At 45.7% G+C, this 16,752-nt stretch overlaps 1 protein-coding gene across 1 annotated transcript in view; it reads left to right on the top strand.

Moving 5' to 3' along the window:
• The window catches only part of LOC311100934 (calcium uptake protein 1, mitochondrial-like), a gene marked incomplete at its 3' end in the record, with an annotated part of 47,928 nt that overhangs the window by 29,257 nt on the left and 1,919 nt on the right, over positions 1 to 16,752 (top strand). Inside the window, exon 4 of the mRNA XM_084141912.1 lies at positions 9,761 to 9,923. Within this exon, the coding sequence (XP_083998038.1) occupies positions 9,761 to 9,923 (163 nt within the window). The remainder of the gene's footprint in view (positions 1 to 9,760; positions 9,924 to 16,752) is intronic.

Raw genomic sequence — 16,752 nt, 5'->3', positions numbered from 1 at the left:
CTGCATCCCTCCCCTGTCTAAGTCCAGATTGAATGCATCAGTCTGTCTCATGGTCTCTCTGGACAGTACTGTGACCTGAAGATACTGTTTGTTTGTTGGGAGTCTTGGAGAAAATAAAAGCTTATTTCACGGTCATGCTGTCTGAAATGGCACCCTATTCCCTATGTAGTGCACTATATAGTCACTAGGGTGCCATTTTGGACGTAGTCTTGTTGTGCTTCAGTGCTGTCTTAGGCTGAATCTCAAACCGAACACTTTGCCCTCGAGCACTTTATGGAATGGCCACTTGCTGATGTGTCCCGTGGTGATCTACTCAAATGTATTCATGAACGCGCGGATGAAGTGTTCAGTTTGAGATTCAGACGAATTATGGAGGGAACGCTTCCCTGTTCATTCCCCACGCCAACTGGAATAAAAGCTTTACTGTGATGGCATCAATGCATCAACTGCACCAGTAGTGAATCCTCTGTATGATTTAACATGCACATTTAAATGTACTAATAAGTTAGTGGACACACCCTAGGCTTGGGCGGCATCCATACCGACCTTGTGCCATACCGGGATACTCCGTAATACTGGCACTGAACACAAGTGGAGCTATTTTCAAACCCCATTGAGCTTCATAATCCCCATAGAAAATGCTAACGAGCCCACTGCGAACTTTTATACAGTCTGACCTAAACTATTTGGAGGACAGACATCCCAGCTCATAAACTATACAAGTAACTCAAAAATGCTACTCACAGTTTGCTGCACGCACAAAACTAATATTAGACGGTAAGGCTCTTGATCCAGGAGGGGATTCTCGGCTGTTACTAAGTGAATGCTTGATTTTGGAGGAAGCTAACCACTTAGCTAGATCGCTAACTAGCTACTAAATTAGCAAACAAAATGCACAACTGCAGAGCATTAAGTTAATTTAATAGTTATAAGATATCTAGCTGGCAAGCATTTAGTTGTGAATTCCATACTGTAATTAGATCACCTGGCGCATGCTGCTCAACAGTGAGTGACTCACAAGGCTGCGGTCTCTCATCATTGTGTGCTTGTAAACAAAACACCATGTGACTGGGGACTACCGGGAAGCTTCATAATGAACAATTATGTGATGGGTGAAATGAAAAACGGTATTGCACAAGTTGACTGAAGGGATTTACTTTAAAAGTTGCTACAAATATTCAAATTTATAAAATAACTTTCAAGAAATAGTTTCAACGGTATTGACTGTATTGGAAAAACCATCCCGTGGCTATTTCCAAATACCCCGGTACACGGTATATATACTGCCCAAGTCTAACATACGCCAGTTTGAGTGACTTATAAAATAATATACTAGAAGCTATGAAAAATGAGAACAGCTACTGTCTGTGTGTGTGTGTGTGTGTGTGTGTGTGTGTGTGTGTGTGTGTGTGTGTGTTGTAATAACATAGTTTCCTCTCCTCTCCCCAGCTGACTGTGTGTGTGTGTGTGTGTGTGTGTGTGTGTGTGTGTGTGTGTGTTGTAATAACATAGTTTCCTCTCCTCTCTCCCCAGTTGACGGTGTGTGTGTGTGTGTGTGTGTGTGTGTGTCTGTGTGTGTGTGCGCAGGGCCCTAGACTAACTTTTCCCACTGCCAACAACTTTTTCAGTTGGTGACATCAGCACTTAATTTGGTCGAACCATTTTATTTTATAAGGACCTGGCCTGTGTCCCATAATGCACCTGCATTCCATACAGAACCAGGCTGATAATGACTAGCCATGGCCTGTCCCATAATGCACCTGCATTCCATACAGAACCAGGCGGATAATGACTAGCCATGACCTGTGTCCCATAATGCACCTGCATTCCATACAGAACCAGGCTGATAATGACTAGCCATGACCTGTGTCCCATAATGCACTTGCATTCCATACAGAACCAGGCTGATAATGACTAGCCATGACCTGTCCCATAATGCACCTGCATTCCATACAGAACCAGGCTGATAATGACTAGCCATGACCTGTCCCATAATGCACCTGCATTTCATACAGAACCAGGCTGATAATGACTAGCCATCTTTTAAATGAACATGCAACACAATATTAGGAAGGTCCTTAATGTTTTGTACACTCAGTGTATGTCTGCTGCAGAGACACGAGAGCATGAGGGAAAAATGGTTTTGATCAGTCAGGGAAAAAAAAGTGCTGAAAACATGTTGGCTCACTGTTAAGATAATTTCTATCTCTAATTCAACCTAAGCTTGAATCATTACCAGAGGTTGTAAGGCTCTGGTTTTAATCATAAATGATTCAAGGTCCACAACCAACAAGGATTATCTGTATCTTTATTCATCGAGAGCTCTGGCGCCAAAAGCCATACACTCCTGTTTTATACCTCTTCACACAAAGGCACCCTGCTCCGCCCACCTCTAGGAGGCCCCCTGTAACCCGTTTCCTCAGTCCCCTTCACCCTGGAATGTTTAGTCCCGCCCCCCTCTGTTAGTAGGTTGACAATACATTATAATTCTAACACAGTTCACACATTTATACTGTATTTGGGGTGAAATCCTTTAGTCATTATTCTTAAAATACAAATTAATCTAACACTCACTATTTTAAAAAATAAGATGGAGAACTAGCTATAGGATGAAAAATCCAGGAGTTTTAGCGCAGGTACATCTGACTAGCGCTAGCTGACGCTACAGTAGCAACAAACAAAAAGATGTCTGTCTGTGTCTAAGGGTTGCAAAAAAATGTCTAGAAATTCCAGTTGGAAGATTCCCGGAATCAGGAGAGAATAAGCAGGAACTACAGGATTTATGGAAAACCTGGGGATTTGTTGAAAGTTACCGGAATTTTGCAACCCAAGTGTGTCTGTGTCTTGGTAAGAATCTAGATAGAGAACAATAGAATATAATCTAAAAAATAAAATTGAATCTAGGTCCTTCATGTAAATGACTATTGATTGATGTCCATTTTGAAATTACACATTTAAGGCTGCTATCGTGAGGAGTGTGGGTTTGATGACAGATGAGGAGGTAAGATGGATGGATGGATGGATGGATATACAGTACCAGTCAAAAGTTTGGACACACCTACTCATTCCAGGGTATTTCTTTATTTTTACTATTTTCTACATTGTAGAATAATAGTGAAGACATCAAAACTATGAAATAACACATATGGAATCATGTAGTAACCAAAAAAGTGTTAAACAAATCGAAGTATATTTTATATTTGAGATTCTTCAAATAGCCACCCTTTGCCTTGATGACAGCTTTGCACACTCTTGGCATTCTCTCATGTAGAAAATAGTCAAAATAAAGAAACTATTGAATGAGTAGGTGTCCAAACTTTTGACTGGTACTGTAGATGGATATTAGGGCTGACCCCATTTTGTTGACTGGTGGATTGTCTGGTTGATAAGCTGTTGGTCGCCCGAGATTTCTTTAGTCGAGTGTCCAAAAAAGTATATAATGTTGTACAAGACACCTGTCTGATTGGTGCCTGTCTGAGTGGACTGATCCCTTGTGGAGACCGTGGGGATGGCACAGTCCATCACTGTAAGACATGATACTGACATTGTGTATGGTTATATTATGTAAGAACAATGGTGCAACACAAATAAAAAATGATATTATTTTATATCAAATGAGCTTTCTCCCGCGTTGGATAGTGGTTGCTGTCCGCGGTTCTGAAACGCATCAATGCGCTGTTGAATTGGCGCCCTTTTCCTAGACCATGTTGCTATGGGCATAATAGCAAAGTGAACCAGTATATTGGTGTTGAGGACAATGCGGCGGAGGCAGCAGGAAAGTTAGGGGACGAGAAAACACCCCTTGCCTTAATTGTCTAAGGAAAGGGAGGAGAGAGGAAACCCCAACTTAATTAGGTCTATGATCAATAGCCTAAACGGTTTTTTTGTAAAAAAATTTGTTTTGTTATTTTTTTGGGGGGGTAGATCAGCTTTAATATTGTAGATAGATTGTAACTTCCATCAATGTAATTGTCTGCATCACTTCCAATCCCCCATATGTTTTTTTTTTTTTTTTTTTCTCGCATGTGTGTATATACACTGCTCAAAAAAATAAAGGGAACACTTAAAAAACACAATGTAACTCAAAGTCAATCACACTTCTGTGAAATCAAACTGTCCACTTAGGAAGCAACACTGATTGACAATACATTTCACATGCTGTTGTGCAAATGGAATAGACAACAGGTGGAAATTATAGGCAATTAGCAAGACACCCCCAATAAAGGACTGATTTTGCAGGTGGTGACCACAGACCACTTCTCAGTTCCTATGCTTCCTGGCTGATGTTTTGGTCACTTTTGAATGCTGGCGGTGCTTTCACTCTAGTGGTAGCATGAGACGGAGTCTACAACCCACACAAGTGGCTCAGGTAGTGCAGCTCATCCAGGATGGCACATCAATGCGAGCTGTGGCAAGAAGGTTTGCTGTGTCTGTCAGCGTAGTGTCCAGAGCATGGAGGCGCTACCAGGAGACAGGTCAGTACATCAGGAGACGTGGAGGAGGCCGTAGGAGGGCAACAACCCAGCAGCAGGACTGCTACCTCCGCCTTTGTGCAAGGAGGAGCAGGAGGAGCACTGCCAGAGCCCTGCAAAATGACCTCCAGCAGGCCACAAATGTGCATGTGTCTGCTCAAACGGTCAGAAACAGACTCCATGAGGGTGGTATGAGGGCCCGACGTCCACAGGTGGGGGTTGTGCTTACAGCCCAACACCGTGCAGGACATTTGGCATTTGCCAGAGAACACCAAGATTGGCAAATTCGCCACTGGCGCCCTGTGCTCTTCAAAGATGAAAGCAGGTTCACACTGAGCACATGTGACAGACGTGACAGAGTCTGGAGACGCCGTGGAGAACGTTCTGCTGCCTGCAACATCCTCCAGCATGACCGGTTTGGCGGTGGGTCAGTCATGGTGTGGGGTGGCATATCTTTGGGGGGCCGCACAGCTCTCCATGTGCTCGCCAGAGGTAGCCTGACTGCCATTATGTACCGAGATGAGATCCTCAGACCCCTTGTGAGACCATATGCTGGTGTGGTTGGCCCTGGGTTCCTCCTAATGCAAGACAATGCTAGACCTCATGTGGCTGGAGTGTGTCAGCAGTTCCTGCAAGAGGAAGGCATTGATGCTATGGACTGGCCCGCCCGTTCCCCAGACCAGAATCCAATTGAGCACATCTGGGACATCATGTCTCGCTCCATCCACCAACGCCACGTTGCACCACAGACTGTCCAGGAGTTGGCGGATGCTTTAGTCCAGGTCTGGGAGGAGATCCCTCAGGAGACCATCCGCCACCTCATCAGGAGCATGCCCAGGCGTTGTAGGGAGGTCATACAGGCACGTGGAGGCCACACACACTACTGAGCCTCATTTTGACTTGTTTTAAGGACAATACATCAAAGTTGGATCAGCCTGTAGTGAGGTTTTCCACTTTAATTTTGAGGGTGACTCCAAATCCAGACCTCCATGGGTTGATAAATTTGATTTCCATTTATAATTTGTGTGATTTTGTTGTCAGCACATTCAACTATGTAAAGAAAAAAGTATTTAATAAGATTATTTCATTCATTCAGATCTAGGATGTGTTTATTTTAGTGTTCCCTTTATTTTTTTTGAGCTGTGTGTGTGTGTGTGTGTGTGTGTGTGTGTGTGTGTGTATATATACATATACACACACACACACACATACAAACTATAGTTTTGGCAAGTTGGTTAGGACATCTACTTTGTGCATGACACAAGTAATTTTTCCAACAATTATTTACATACAGATTATTTCACTTATAATTCACTGTATCACAATTCCAGCGGGTCAGAAGTTTACATACACTAAGTTGACTGTGCCTTTTAAACAGCTTGGAAGATTCCTGAAAATGACGTCATGGCTTTAGAAGCTTCTGATAGGCTAATTGACATAATTTGAGTCAATTGGATGTGTACCTGTGGATGTATTTCAAGGCCTACCTTCAAACTGAGTGCCTCTTTGCTTGACATCATGGGAAAATCAAAAGAAATCAGCCAAGACCTCAGAAAAATAATTGTAGACCTCCACAAGCCTGGTTCATCCTTGGGAGCAATTTCCAAACACCTGAAGGTACCATGTTCATCTGTACAAACAATAGTACGCAAGTATAAACACCATGGGACCACGCAGCCATCATTCCGCTCAGGAAGGAGATACGTTCTGTCTCCTAGAGATGAACGTACTTTAGTGCGAAAAGTGCAAATTAATCCCAGAACAACAGCAAAGGACCTTGTGAAGATGCTGGAGGAAACAGGTACAAAAGTATCTATATCCACAGTAAAACGAGTCCTATATCGACATAACCTGAAAGGCCGCTCAGAAAGGAAGAAGCCACTGCTCCAAAACCGCCATAAAAAAGCCAGACTACGGTTTTCAACTGCACATGGGGACAAAGATCGTACTTTTTAGAGAAATGTCCTCTGGTCTGATGAAACAAAAATAGAACTGTTTGGCCATAATGACCATCGTTATGTTTGGAGGAAAAAGGGGGTTGCTTGCAAGCCGAAGAACACCATCCCAACCGTGAAGCACAGGGGTGGCAGCATCATGCTGTGGGGGTGCTTTGCTGCAGGAGGAACTGGTGCACTTCACAAAATAGATGGCATCATGAGGAAGGAAAATTATGTGGATATATTGAAGCAATATCTCAAGACATCAGTCAGGAAGTTAAAGCTTGGTCGTAAATGGGTCTTCCAAATGGACAATGACCCCAAGCATACTTCCAAAGTTGTGGCAAAATGGCTTAAGGACAACAAAGTCAAGGTATTGGAGTGGCCATCACAAAGCCCTGACCTCAATCCTATAGAACATTTGTGGGCAGAACTGAAAAGGCGTGTGCGAGCAAGGAGGCCTACAAACCTGACAGTTACACCAGCTCTGTCAGGAGGAATGGGCCAAAATTCACTCAACTTATTGTGGGAAGCTTGTGGAAGGCTACCCGAAACGTTTGACCCAAGTTCAACAATTTAAAGGCAATGCTACCAAATACTAATTGAGTGTATGTAAACTTCTGACCCACTGGGAATGTGATGAAAGAAATAAAAGCTGAAATAAATCATTCTCTCTACTATTATTCTGACATTTCACATTCTTAAAATAAAGTGGTGATCCTAACTGACGTAAAATGGGGAATTCTTACTGGGATTAAATGTCAGGAATTGTGAAAAACAGAGTTTAAATGTATTTGGCTAATGTGTATGTAAACTTCCGACTTCAGCTGTAGATTGATGAGGATGATTATTTTTTAAATCCATTTTAGATTAAAGCTGTAACGTAAAAAAATTATTGGCCACATGTGCCGAATACAACAGGTGCAGACATTACAGTGAAATGCTTACTTACAGCCCTTAACCAACAGTGCATTTATTTTTTACAAAAAAGTACAAATTAAACAACAACAAAAAAAGTGTTGAGGGAAAAAAGAGCAGAAGTCAAATAAAATAACAGTAGGGAGGCTATATATACAGGGGGGTACCGGTGCAGAGTCAATGTGCGGGTCACCGGCTAGTTGAGGTAGTTGAAGTAATATGTACATGTGGGTAGAGTTAAAGTCACTATGCAAAAATAATTAACAGAGTAGCAGCAGCGTAAAAGGATGGGGTGGGGGGGCAGTGCAAATAGTCCGGGTAGCCATGATTAGCTGTTCAGGAGTCTTATGGCTTGGGGGTAGAAGCTGATGAGAAGTTTTTTGGACCTAGACTTGGCACTCCGGTACCGCTTGCCGTGCGGTAGCAGAGAGAACAGTCTATGACTAGGGTGGCTGGAGTCTTTGACAATTTTGAGGGCTTTCCTCTGACACCTGGTATAGAGGTCCTGGATGGCAGGAAGCTTGGCCCCAGTGATGTACTGGGCCGTACGCACTACCCTCTGTAGTGCCTTGCGGTCGGAGGCCAAGCAGTTGCCATACCAGGCGGTGATGCAACCAGTCAGGATGCTCTCGATGGTGCAGCTGTATAATTTTTTGAGGATCTGAGGACCCATGCCAAATCTTTTCAGTCTCCTGAGGGGGAATAGGCTTTGTCGTGCCCTCTTCACAACTGTCTTGGTGTGTTTGGACCATGATAGTTTGTTGGTGATGTGGACACCAAGGAACTTGAAGCTCTCAACCTGTTCCACTACAGCCCTGTCGATGAGAATGGGGGCGTGCTCAGTCCTCTTTTTTTTCCTGTAGTCCACAATCATCTCCAGGAAAATGTTTAGATTAAGGCTGTAACGTAAAACATTTTGGTCATAAAGAAGTGTCTTATTTCCCCACTTGGCTTTTAGACTATTGAAACCTTCATACCGCTACATACCACACTAGACTCTCTCTCCCTATCTAGCTGGTTCCTCTCCTCTAGTCTCTCTCTCCCTAGCTAGCTGGTTCCTCTCTTCCACTAGTCTCTCTCTCCCTAGCTAGCTGGTTCCTTTCTTCCACTAGTCTCTCTCTCCCTATCTAGCTGGTTCCTCTCTTCCACTAGTCTCTCTCTCCCTAGCTAGCTGGTTCCTCTCTTCCACTAGTCTCTCTCTCCCTAGCTAGCTGGTTCCTCTCTTCCACTAGTCTCTCTCTCCCTAGCTAGCTGGTTCCTCTCTTCCACTAGTCTCTCTCTCTCCCTAGCTAGCTGGTTCCTCTCTTCCACTAGTCTCTCTCTCTCCCTAGCTAGCTGGTTCCTCTCTTCCACTAGTCTCTCTCTCCCTAGCTAGCTGGTTCCTCTCTTCCACTAGTCTCTCTCTCCCTAGCTAGCTGGTTCCTCTCTTCCACTAGTCTCTCTCTCCCTAGCTAGCTGGTTCCTCTCCTCTAGTCTCTCTCTCCCTAGCTAGCTGGTTCCTCTCTTCCACTAGTCTCTCTCTCCCTAGCTAACTGGTTCCTCTCCACATATAGTCTCTCTCTCCCTAGCTAGCTGGTTCCTCTCTTCCACTAGTCTCTCTCTCCCTAGCTAGTTGGGTCCTCTCTTCCACAAGTCTCTCTCTCCCTAGCTAGCTGGTTCCTCTCTTCCACTAGTCTCTCTCTCCCTAGCTAGCTGGTTCCTCTCTTCCACTAGTCTCTCTCTCCCTAGCTAGCTGGTTCCTCTCTTCCACTAGTCTCTCTCTCCCTAGCTAGCTGGTTCCTCTCTTCCACTAGTCTAGCTGAGTATGACAGCTAGGCTTTCCCATGGCACATTGACGTGATGCCCCCTCCCTCTGGGGACAAGTGGGTGTGATGCCAACCTGTCCCGATGCATCAAGCTTCATCCAAGCCCCTTCCTTCCAAACTGATGATCTGTTGTACTCCTGAACGCCCTATATAATGACAGGCCTATTTAAAGTCTGGAAATGGTGTCTGACAGTACAAGTGTTCTCTCTCCTTCTTCCCCCCTCTCTCTCTTGTCCCTTTCTCTCCCCTTTCTCTCCCCTGTCCCTCTCCCCTGTCCCTTTCTCTCCCCTTTCTCTCCCCTGTCCCTCTCCCCTGTCTCTCTCTCTCCCCTGTCCCTCTCCCCTGTCTCTCTCTCTCCCCTGTCTCTCTCTCTCTCTCTCCCTCTCTCTCCCCTGTCTCTCTCTCTCTCTCTCCCCTGTCTCTCTCTCTCTCCCCTGTCTCTCTCTCTCTCTCCCCTGTCTCTCTCTCTCTCTCCCCTGTCTCTCTCTCTCTCTCTCCCATCTCTCTCTCTCTCTCTCTCCCATCTCTCTCTCTCCCATCTCTCTCTCTCTCTCTGTCCCCTTTCTCCACCTCTCTCTCCTGTCTGGCCCTCCCCCTCTCTCTCCTGTCTGTCCCTCCCCCTCCCCAGGTGATGGAGTATGAGAATAGGATAAGAGCCTACTCCACTCCGGACAAGATCTTCCGTTACTTCGCCACGCTAAAGGTCATCAGTGAGCAGGGAGATGCAGAGGTCTACATGACTCCACACGACTTTGTCCGCTCCATCAGCCCAAATGAGAAACAGCCAGAGAGTGAGTCTAAAGTTTAATCTCTCTGTATCTCTCTCTCTGCCTCCATCTCTCTCTCTCTCTCTCTCTCTCTCTCCCTTCATCTCTCTCTCTGCCTCCATCTCTCTCTCTCTGCCTCATCTCTCTCTCTGCCTCATCTCTCTCTTTCTCTCTCTCTCTGCCTCCATCTCTCTCTCTGCCTCCATCTCTCTCCCTCTCTCTCTCTCTCTCTCTCTCTCTCTCTCTCTCTCTCTCTGCCTCCATCTCTCTCTCTGCCTCCATCTCTCTCTCTGCCTCCATCTCTCTCTCTCTCTCTGCCTCCATCTCTCTCTGCCTCCATCTCGCTCTCTCTCTGCCTCCATCTCTCTCTGCCTCCATCTCTCTCTGCCTCCATCTCTCTCTCTCTGCCTCCATCTCTCTCTATCTCTCTCTCTCTCTCTGCCTCCATCTCTCTGCCTCCATCTCTCTCTCTCTCTGCCTCCATCTCTCTCTCTCTCTCGCTCTCTCTCCCTTCATCTCTCTCTCTGCCTCCATCTCTCTCTCTCTCTCTCTCTCTGCCTCCATCTCTCTCTGCCTCCATCTCTCTCTCTCTCTCTGCCTCTCTCTGCCTCCATCTCTCTGCCTCCATCTCTCTCTCGCTCTCTCTCTGCCTCCATCTCTCTCTCGCTCTCTCTCTGCCTCCATCTCTCTCTCTCTCTCTCTCTGCCTCCATCTCTCTCTCTCTCTCTGCCTCCATCTCTCTCTCTCTGCCTCCATCGCTCTCTCTCTCTCTGCCTCCATCGCTCTCCATCTCTCTGCCTCCATCGCTCTCTCTCTCTCTGCCTCCATCGCTCTCTCTCTCTGCCTCCATCGCTCTCTCTCTCTCTGCTTTCATCTCTCTCTCTCTGCCTTCATCTCTCTCTCTCTCTCTCTCTGCCTCCATCTCTCTCTCTCTGCCTCCATCTCTCTCTCTCTGCCTCCATCTCTCTCTCTGCCTCCATCTCTCTCTCTGCCTCCATCTCTCTCTGCCTCCATCTCTCTCTGCCTCCATCTCTCTCTCTCTGCCTCCATCTCTCTCTATCTCTCTCTCTCTCTGCCTCCATCTCTCTCTCTCTCTGCCTCCATCTCTCTCTCTCTCGCTCTCTCTCCCTTCATCTCTCTCTCTGCCTCCATCTCTCTCTCTCTCTGCCTCCATCTCTCTCTGCCTCCATCTCTCTCTCTCTCTCTCTCTGCCTCCATCTCTCTGCCTCCATCTCTCTGCCTCCATCTCTCTGCCTCTATCTCTCTGCCTCCATCTCTCTCTGCCTCCATCTCTCTCTCTCTCTCTGCCTCCATCTCTCTCTCTCTCTCTGCCTCCATCGCTCTCTCTCTCTCTGCCTCCATCGCTCTCTCTCTCTCTGCCTCCATCGCTCTCTCTCTCTCTGCCTCCATCGCTCTCTCTCTCTCTGCCTCCATCGCTCTCTCTCTCTCTGCCTCCATCGCTCTCTCTCTCTCTGCCTCCATCGCTCTCTCTCTCTCTGCCTCCATCGCTCTCTCTCTCTCTGCCTCCATCGCTCTCTCTCTCTCTGCCTCCATCGCTCTCTCTCTCTCTGCCTCCATCGCTCTCTCTCTCTCTGCCTCCATCGCTCTCTCTCTCTCTGCCTCCATTGCTCTCTCTCTCTCTGCCTTCATCTCCTCTCTCTGCCTTCATCTCTCTCTCTCTCTCTCTCTGCCTCCATCTCTCTCTCTCTGCCTCATCTCTCTCTCTCTGCCTCATCTCTCTCTCTCTGCCTCCATCTCTCTCTCTGCCTCCATCTCTCTCTCTCTCTGCCTCCATCTCTCTGCCTCATCTCTCTCTCTGCCTCCATCTCTCTCTCTCTCCCTCCATCTCTCTCTCTCTCTCCCTCCATCTCTCTCTCTCTCCCTCCATCTCTCGCTCTCTGCCTCCATCTCTCGCTCTCTGCCTCCTCTCTCTCTCTGCCTCCATCTTTCTCTCTCTCTGCCTCCATCTCTCTCTCTCTCTGCCTCCATCTCTCTCTCTCTGCCTCCATCTCTCTCTCTCGCTCTCCATCTCTGCCTCCATCTCTCTCTTTCTCTCTCCATCTCTGCCTCCATCCCTCTCTCTCTCTGCCTCCATCTCCTCTCTCTCTCTCTCTCTCTCTGCCGCCATCTCTCTCTCTCTCTCTCTCTCTCTCTCTCTCCCTTCATCCCTCTCTCTGCCTCCATCTCTCTCTCTCTCTCCCTTCATCTCTCTCTCTATCTCTCTCTCTCTCTCTCTCTCTCTCCCTTCATCAGTCCATCCCTTCTTCCTCATTTTGGTTTTAAAGTAATAATGCTGAGAAGCTTTTGCCAAAGCAAATGGAATAGACAATAAACAAGGGAAACATTTAGTAAAGATGTTACATTGTGCAAGTAGTTGAATCATGAAAGTATGAAAGGGAAAATAAGTCAACAGATAAATTATATATATATATATATAAAAAATGGGTTGTATTTACAATGTTGTTTGTGCTCCACTGGTTGCCCTTTTCTCATGGCAACGGGCCACAAATCTTGCTGCTGTGAATCGCCTAACAGATATGGGAGTTTATCAATGTTTTGATTTGTTTTCGAATTCTTTGTGAGTCTGTGTAATCTGAGGGAAATATGTGTCTCTGAAGTATTCACCCCCCTTTGTCATTTTTCTTATTTTGTTGCCTTACAACCTGGAATTAAAATGGATTTTTTGGGGGTTTGTATCATTTGATTTACACAACATGCCTACTGCTTTGAAGATGCAAAATAATTCTTTTTGTGAAACAAACAAGAAATAAGACAAAAAAACAGAACTTGAGCGTGCATAACTATTCACCCCCACAAAGTCAATACTTTGTAGAGCCACCTTTTGCAGCAATTACAGCTGCAAGTCTCTTGGGGTATGTCTCTATAAGCTTGGCACATCTAGCCACTGGGATTTTTGCCCATTCTTCAAGGCAAAACTGCTCCAGCTCCTTCAAGTTGGATGGGTTCCGCTGGTGTACAGCAATCTTTAAGTCATTGTCCTGCTGGAAGGTGAACCTCCGTCCCAGTCTCAAATCTCTGGAAGACTGAAACAGGTTTCCATCAAGAATTTCCCTGTATTTAGCACCATCCATCATTCCTTCAATTCTGACCAGTTTCCCAGTCCCTGCCGATGGAAAAACATCCCCATGGTGTTCTCGGGGTGATGAGAGGTGTTGGGTTTGTGCCAGACATAGCGTTTTCCTTGATGGCCAAAAAGCTCAATTGTTGTCTCATCTGACCAGAATACCTTCTTCCATATGTTTGGGGAGTCTCCCACATGGCTTTTGGCGAACACCAAACGTGTTTGCTTCTTTTTTTCTTTAAGCAATGGCTTTTTTCTGGCCACTCTTCCGTAAAGTCCGGCTCTGTGGATTGTAAGGCTTAAAGTGGTCCTATGGACAGATACTCCAATCTCCGCTGTGGAGCTTTGCAGCTACTTCAAGGATATCTTTGGTCTCTTTGTTGCCTCTCTGATTAATGCCCTCCTTGCCTGGTCCGTGAGTTTGTGGGCGGCCCTCTCTTGGCAGGTTTGTTGTGGTGCCATATTCATTAAATTTTTTAATAATGGATTTAATGGTGCTCCGTGGGATGTTCAAAGTTTCAGATATTTTTTATAACCCAACCCTGATCTGTACTTCTCTACAACTTTGTCCCTGACCTTTTTGGAGAGCTCCTTGGTCTTCATGGTGCCGCTTGCTTGGTGGTGCCCCTTGCTTAGTGGTGTCCCTTGCTTAGTGGTGTTGCAGACTCTGGGGCCTTTCAGAACAGGTGTAAATATACTGAGATCATGTGACAGATCATGTGACACTTAGATTGCACACTGGTGGACTTTATTGAACTAATTATGTGACTTCTGAAGGTCATTGGTTGCACCAGATCTTATTTAGGGGCTTCATAGCAAAGGGGGTGAATACATATGCACGCACCACTTTTCTGTTATTTATTTTTTATAATTTTTGAAACAAGTTATTTATTTATTTATTTTTTAACTGTCACGCAGAACGGTAGGAAATAATAATTTCTTTGTCCAGTGGGCAAACGTACAAAATCAGCAGGGGATCAAATACTTTTTTCCCTCACTGTAGCTTGTTGCCTGTACTTGAATGGTGAATGGGAGGTGAGCTTCAATGACCAGTTTAGAAATAAAAATAGCAGCTATTTTTAGTCGTGCACCAAAACGGTTTTTAACACGCGATTTGCATTTAAAATTGTTACGCAATGAATAGGCACAGCATACACCGTAGCATACATACACCGTAGCATACATACACCGTAGCATACATACACCGTAGCATACATACACCGTAGCATACATACACCGTAGCATACATACACCGTAGCATACATACACCGTAGCATACATACATACACAACCACGCTCACATTACATCTGTCTACATTTGTGTACAGCTCTTTTGAAGGCGGACATGCTAACTAGCTAGCTGTCATGTGGATAAGTCCAGCTTGTTCCAGAGTAGTGGTCCAAAGAACTTCAGACTTAGGGTGTTTCTCAAAATGCATACTACCGTGCTCCGAGCACGCATATTGGAGCATGGGAAAGTCCAAATCAAAGTATGCGAAATGGAGCACTGAGGGCACTCCTCGAATGCGTACTCTGTTTTGTACATATTTTGAAGCATGCATCGATACAAGCTTCAATGGAAAGTATGCACAGAAATATGACGCAACCACGTACAAAATTACGCACAATTTATTGAATTAAATGGTAGCCATTATTTGAGCTGAAGCGAGAAAAAATACACTTTGACTTGAGAATGAAATGTTGCCTTTTCACACCTCACATGTTGCCTGACTACAATATTGTATATTATTGTATATTATATTGTATATTATATTGTGTTAATAAATACATGCCGTTTTTAATTTTGACATGTTTACCTGCCTACGATATCCACTGTGTGTAGATTGCAACCCCATAGTAAGTCAATAGGGCTAACTGGCTAGCTACTACTGTTAGCTAGCCAGATGGCCACAAATAATTGTTAGCTAGCTAGCTAGCTACCCACGAAGAATTGACATCTACCTTGCATAACATTTGTTTTAGGTCATTTTTTTCCTGTTAAACTATCTAGTTAGCTACATTATTACGATTCACATATAGCTAGCTGATAGTCGTGAAGTAAAACGTTCGCTTTGTGTATATCTTGTTTCGTCTCTATTGTTGCCGTCGTCCTGACTGGAAGAAGGTTCAGTGAATGGGTAAGTCCATAGTAAGTCAATAGGGTTAACTGGCTAGCTAGCTACCCAGTGAACGGGGAGATGCAGCGTGAGGTAATGCAGTAGGGGGCGTGAGAGTGCTTCTCAAAACGTAATGTTTTATTAGTTCTCCACACTCTCGTCCTGACAAGAACGTACTCCAAGAGATTGTCCTCGGAGAACGCACTCGGGGCATGAGAGCGTGGTGCACGGTAGTACGCATATTGAGAAACACCCTTAGCATAGCTGCCCATCCACATCGCTCCAGCCAACTGACGTCTCTTCTCCACCATGAGTCTGGATTAGCCTCCCTCCCCGACGATTTCTAGAATGCGAAGACCATTCTGACCGTTCCGAATGGGTTGGGCCAGAGCCGGCCTACATGATGACGTTATCAAGTTTGACACACGGATTGGTTAGATTTGTTAAAGACGATCCAATCGCCTGATTTTAATTTGTTTTTGTACAACGCCCCTCATTCTGAAGTCACACAAATGACTTCTAGGATGGCAGATTCAGACTGAATGTACGTAGCGGTCAATAGGGTGAGACGTTACATTCGGGGTGAGTCGTCGGACAACTGCGGACTGCCTTGGAAGGCCGTGTTTATCACTGATGGTTGAGCCAGCTGGTTCCGTCATAGGCTTTAGCTGCTGCTCCCCACCGGAGGATTGGTGGATACCCTCACCTGAACAGGTCTGCCATGTATTCAGGCAGTTTGTGCTGTGTCACATCACTGCTCACAGCGTCCTTCTCTACTACCCCCCCCAGGAAGCCTGTTGATGCTATAAAAAAACAATGCACAGGAGGCTGACAGTGCCCTTTTTGTAGGGAGTGCCCATTGGTTGGTTTTAGTAGCCTCACGTTGCAGGGGAAATATTCATAAGTAGGCGACGACAAGAGTAAAGCTGACCAGACAAAGAAAATGAAAGTCATGGAGAAAGTTCTTATTAAGATATTAATACTATTTGCTACTTAATGCTACTAGAACTTCATCCTTTCCTTTGTCAGCCAACTTGTTTCAACACTAGAATTACAACTCTGTCAATAAAAACAGTCACTAGAGCGTTGTAATGGATCCTGTCCGTCAGTGGTTACATTCCTCCGTCAATGCCCAGTCGATGATAGCTGTTAAGACCTGTCTTATTACACTGATGTCGGGTGGGAAGCCACTGTGGCACAGTAGTCCAGCTGAGTTGTTATCATGCTGTGGTAGATTGCAAGGAGGATGTCCTTGGAGACAAAGTCCTTTTGCCCTTTTTAGAGCGCCAAGCCCAGACAGAGTTTCCCTGTGACCAGGCTGGCGTGTTCAGTCCAGTGTTGGTCCAACTTCATCCCCAGGTACAGCAGTTTCCCTGTGACCAGGCTGGCGTGTTCAGTCCAGTGTTGGTCCAACTTCATCCCCAGGTACAGCAGTTTCCCTGTGACCAGGCTGGCGTGTTCAGTCCAGTGTTGGTCCAACTTCATCCCCAGGTACAGCAGTTTCCCTGTGACCAGGCTGGCGTGTTCAGTCCAGTGTTGGTCCAACTTCATCCCCAGGTACAGCAGTTTCCCTGTGACCAGGCTGGCGTGTTCAGTCCAGTGTTGGTCCAACTTCATCCCCAGGTACAGCAGTTTCCCTGTGACCAGGCTGGCG

Source organism: Coregonus lavaretus (genome assembly GCF_964263955.1).
Source record: "Coregonus lavaretus genome assembly, chromosome: 25".
NCBI classification, from domain to species: domain Eukaryota; kingdom Metazoa; phylum Chordata; class Actinopteri; order Salmoniformes; family Salmonidae; genus Coregonus; species Coregonus lavaretus.
This window is presented reverse-complemented; position numbering and strand designations above follow the sequence as displayed.